Below are 4,331 nucleotides of genomic sequence, written 5' to 3'. Positions count from 1 at the left end.
TTATATATAAATAAAATAAAAGCAGCTTCTTTCCATTACATAATTACTAGTATCATACATCCAGCAAGTGTAATTACAGCAGCTAATTAAGTGGAAATTAACTCCTAGAGTTTCACTTATATATGAAAATTACTTATCATTTACATGGGATCTTTGTGAGAACATTGTCAATCATCCAGTCTGCCAACTTCTTATTAGCCTCCTGAGTGAGATGAGTACCATCCCAACTAAGGTACTGAGCAGGTTTGGAACAAACAGGAACACCCGGAGATCCACACGGCCTGTCCAGACTGAAATTATAGTCCCCTCCAACACCACAACAAGCTTTTAATAACACGTCCTTCTTGAATCCTAAACACAATAAAATCAAAGGAACTATTTGAGTACTGTTCATGCATCACTAATACTTTTTTTTTGGGCCATTTACTAAAACACCCTCATACTTTTTTGGATTGATTAAAACTTATAATTTGTGTTTTACCAAAACACCCTATAGGGTTTATATTTGCCTTCGTGAACTGGTCATGTGACCAGCTACATTGAGTGAAAAATGAGGACCATGGTTGTTTATTCTTAAACGTATCCGTGCATTTTGTATCGAGCTTTTAGAAAGAAACAATGTTTGGTTTCATAGAATGAAGAGAAAAGAATGGTGTTCGAGCTTTTCATCTATAACAACATATCTTCCTTCTTCGAATAGACCACAAAACTAATCGAACAGAGTGGTTGATTGCATTTTTCCCCGGGCAGGAATGATATTTTCATTTTCCTTTTCACTTTATTAAATTTATTTAAACAGATATTAGTTACTGTTAAAACTGTCATTTTCCACTTCAAACAGACAGCCTATTAAGTAAATGGGTTGTAAACTATAGAGGGTGTTTTAATAAAACACAAACTATATAGGATAGATTTTAATAAATTCCTAAAACTATATATAGGAGATATGATAGTCAAGGTTCAAAGTATTGGTATACCCCTGTGTATGACAGAGGCCTATTGGTATTAAAAATTATGCGATTTTATATTTTTTAATCTTATTTTTCAAAATTTGTTTTCTGGAGATGATTTTTATACACTTTTTTATTTAAAAAAAGAAGGATTCCAAAACACTTCCTATAAACAAGTATATCGGGCCCCAAAGATACGATACAATATACCTGATGCAAGGCGTACCGTATAAAAAATTTGAACCTTGGTTATAGTAAATGACCCTTCTTTTTAACCATGGAATTGGATGTAAGAAATGTGAAGATGACTAACCGAGAGCCATTGCTCGGCGGATGATTGATAGGGAAACTGCGTAGAAGTCTGCATATAATATTGCAGCTTGAGGATACTCTCGTCTCAGATCTTTTAGTGCAAGGTGGAGATGGGTGTTATGATACATTGCAAACTCATTTAGATCCTTCAGGCATCCCATGTCATCATATGACCTCGTATCGTTGCTTTGAAAGAAAGTAAGGGAGGTTGGTACACATCCAATGGGAGGAATTCCAGGAACTATTACATTAACAGCACCAGCTCGAACTACTTCCTGTATGAATTACTTAAGAAATGGTCAAAGATATCAAAATTCAAAACCAGAGAAGGATTGAAAATGAACAGAAAAAGAAAGGAAGATCAGACTCTTACTCTAACACCTTCTTTTATGGCTCTAACAACGTAAGGCACGTAAGTCCGGGTTTCCTCAATGGGCTTGCCTCCGAAGGAGTAAAAGTAGTCGTTGGTTCCAATCTCCCCCATGAACACTAGAGCTCTTGTAAGTCTTTTGGAGCAATAACCTTACATGAAAAGTAGACATAAGAGAGAAGAATCTAAGCAATCACAGTGTCACAGGGCAAAGATACAAGTGACCAAGAAATTAATTAGGACAAATTGAGAGCACATTGCCTGAACCTGATGCAAGGATAGTTATTAGGGAAAGAAATGCAATTTGCCAAAAATTTGGAAACACAAATCTTAATCCATGTTAATAAAACTTTGGAACCAAAAGTTCTAAGCTTCTAACTGAGATATAGAAGTATAATATTTTATATAAGAGATTCCATACATAAAACCTTAACCAGATGCCTTTGACATTAATCAAAGTTAGACGTGTAAATTGGGCCATGTAGGGTTGGCATGGCATGTTCCGTGAGCAGCCCATGCCGTGCCGGCCCATGGGCCAAGCCAGGCTGTGCTTCCCTCCCCTGGCATACTTCAGAGGATCGGCCCGGCACATCCAACTATCTGATCCCATGCAGGCATGTGCCATGCCGTGCTGTGTTGTGGGCTGGACTGGTCTGTGTGCCGAGCCTCAAACTAGGTTGGGTCATGGACTGGGCCAAGCCATGAGAGGTATAATTTTTTAAAAGAAAAATATAATAAAAAAATTAAAGTAAATTAATCAAAATGGACAAAAAAAAGTCTTAAAATTTCATTTTATATGAATTTTGATGTATACAATTATTCATATATGCAATAATAAAATGAAATTGTATATATTAATTATATTATATATATTAATTACATTATATATGGCCGTGTCGCAGGCCGGACCGGGCCGTGCTGCAGGCGACATAGCATACACAGTCATATTGTGTCGTGCCAGCCCATGGACCTAAAACCCCATACCCAATACAACCCGATTTACACCTTTAATCAAAGTAGTGAAAGGGCATGTGAGAAAATATAGGGGTAAAGTATAAGTTCAACATTCAGAATCAAATTTAACTTTTATGACATGCACTAAAATCGAGACAAATATCAACATTCACAATCAAATTTAACTTTTATGACATGCACTAAAATCGAGACAAATATCTTATATTGATAAACAAATCAATTTTTGGTAATAGAATATTTGATATTCATTTGAATTGCGTTGGAATAATTAGAATCAGAATCCCTTGGAATTGGAATGGTCTATGACTATTCAAGTAGGGAAATGCCATTCTACTAGGAATAAGAATTGAATTCCAATTCTGGCCAACCAAATGATTGTAATTGGAATCGAATGGGCCGGTTCCAGATCCCTATTCTCTCAAACTAAACAGACCTTCTTTCTCGACTATTCAATTGGTGTTAAATACCTTCTAGATATAAAGCTAACAAAACTGACGCTTCAGACTGACTGGTATGAATAGATTTTACACCATTGACCTATATATGACATTAATGCTACTACTATCCATAGCTCAACACAACTGGACAATATGTGGTGCTCGTCTCTTGCACATATGTACCAGTGAGAAGACTAGACAAAATTTCCCAGATCAAAGGAGACAGATGCAGAAAGCCCAAAATGAATCAAAGAGGATATATCGGACCTGAAAGCGTTCTGCAGGTAGATTTGAGATGGGTCTTGAACCAGTTGAGCTGGACGCTCAGGGGAATGTTGCCTGGGGACACGAAAAGATTCCTCTTCATGAAGAATGTATTGTTGAGTGCAGTACTTCCAGCTACTGCGAAGTTGACTCCATGACTGAAGCTTGCATTCCTCTCCAGATAAGGATTAAGAAGTGGAAGACCAAGAGCCAAATCTATGAAGAAGAAGTTAATGGACAAGAAAAATGGTTAGGATAGATGAATTGAAGAAAGCTATGATCCAATCAACTTACTGATGTAATCGATAGCGAGAAGTCCATCAGACCACCGGCCTGTAGGTCTACGGAAATATGTCTCGCCGTAGGGCAGACGAGATGCTGATGAATTGACACCAAAGGAGCTTCTTATAGAGTTGCCGGTATCTGATAACGAGTCTCCAAATTGGTAGACTGCATCAAATGGACATATTTTATGTTGGGAAGCTGAGGTGAAAGATGAAAGGAAGAAGCTATAAATGATAAGAATCAAGGACAGAAGAGATGCCATAGTTGATCACTTCATGTATGATAATGTTGCTACTGATAAGAGAATAATATATAGGATGAGGCAGGAAGATTTGGGGAGATGGAGTCAATGGATGGAGGAGAAAGTTTTGTTTGGCATTTATGAATTCTGGTTAGCTTCCCAACTTTTTGTGCCTGGGACATTCATGAGTCATTTGCTAAGCCACCAAACGTACTGGTTTGGCAATTCCTAGTGTTGACCCAAATCCAATCTTCCAATCCGTCATTTTGCTTCTGGGCAATTAATATTGACTAATTAGTGCTGTAAATAACATCCATTTATCCTAATTTGAATTCTGATATGAACTCAATTATTTATAATTAGATACAGTATTAGATCCAATAACAATGGATATGGCATTGGCATGAGGGAATGGCGAAACAGGATTATTAATAAAACAGTTCCAATTGGGGTTGGAATTTTCCAAACCAATTAAAATCAGTTCGCCGTGGATCCAA

The 4,331-nt window shown here is 37.0% G+C and overlaps 1 protein-coding gene across 1 annotated transcript; it reads right to left on the bottom strand.

The window, feature by feature from the left end:
• LOC104593720 (acetylajmalan esterase-like) lies at positions 1–3,928 on the bottom strand. The gene is made up of 5 exons (XM_010253681.3): positions 3,603–3,928; positions 3,312–3,524; positions 1,636–1,784; positions 1,264–1,537; positions 1–351 (listed from the first exon to the last, which is right to left on the bottom strand). Exons 1-5 carry the CDS (start codon positions 3,853–3,855, stop codon positions 137–139), a joined length of 1,104 nt encoding a protein of 367 aa, XP_010251983.1. The 5' UTR covers positions 3,856–3,928; the 3' UTR covers positions 1–136.
• Positions 3,929–4,331: the final 403 nt, after the last annotated feature.

The sequence above is a fragment of the Nelumbo nucifera genome, chromosome 7 (assembly GCF_055504915.1).
Source record: "Nelumbo nucifera cultivar China Antique chromosome 7, China Antique-T2T, whole genome shotgun sequence".
In the NCBI taxonomy this organism is placed as follows: Eukaryota; Viridiplantae; Streptophyta; class Magnoliopsida; order Proteales; family Nelumbonaceae; genus Nelumbo; species Nelumbo nucifera.
The sequence above is the reverse complement of the archived record's forward strand: the minus strand, read 5'-3'. Positions and strand labels throughout refer to the sequence as shown.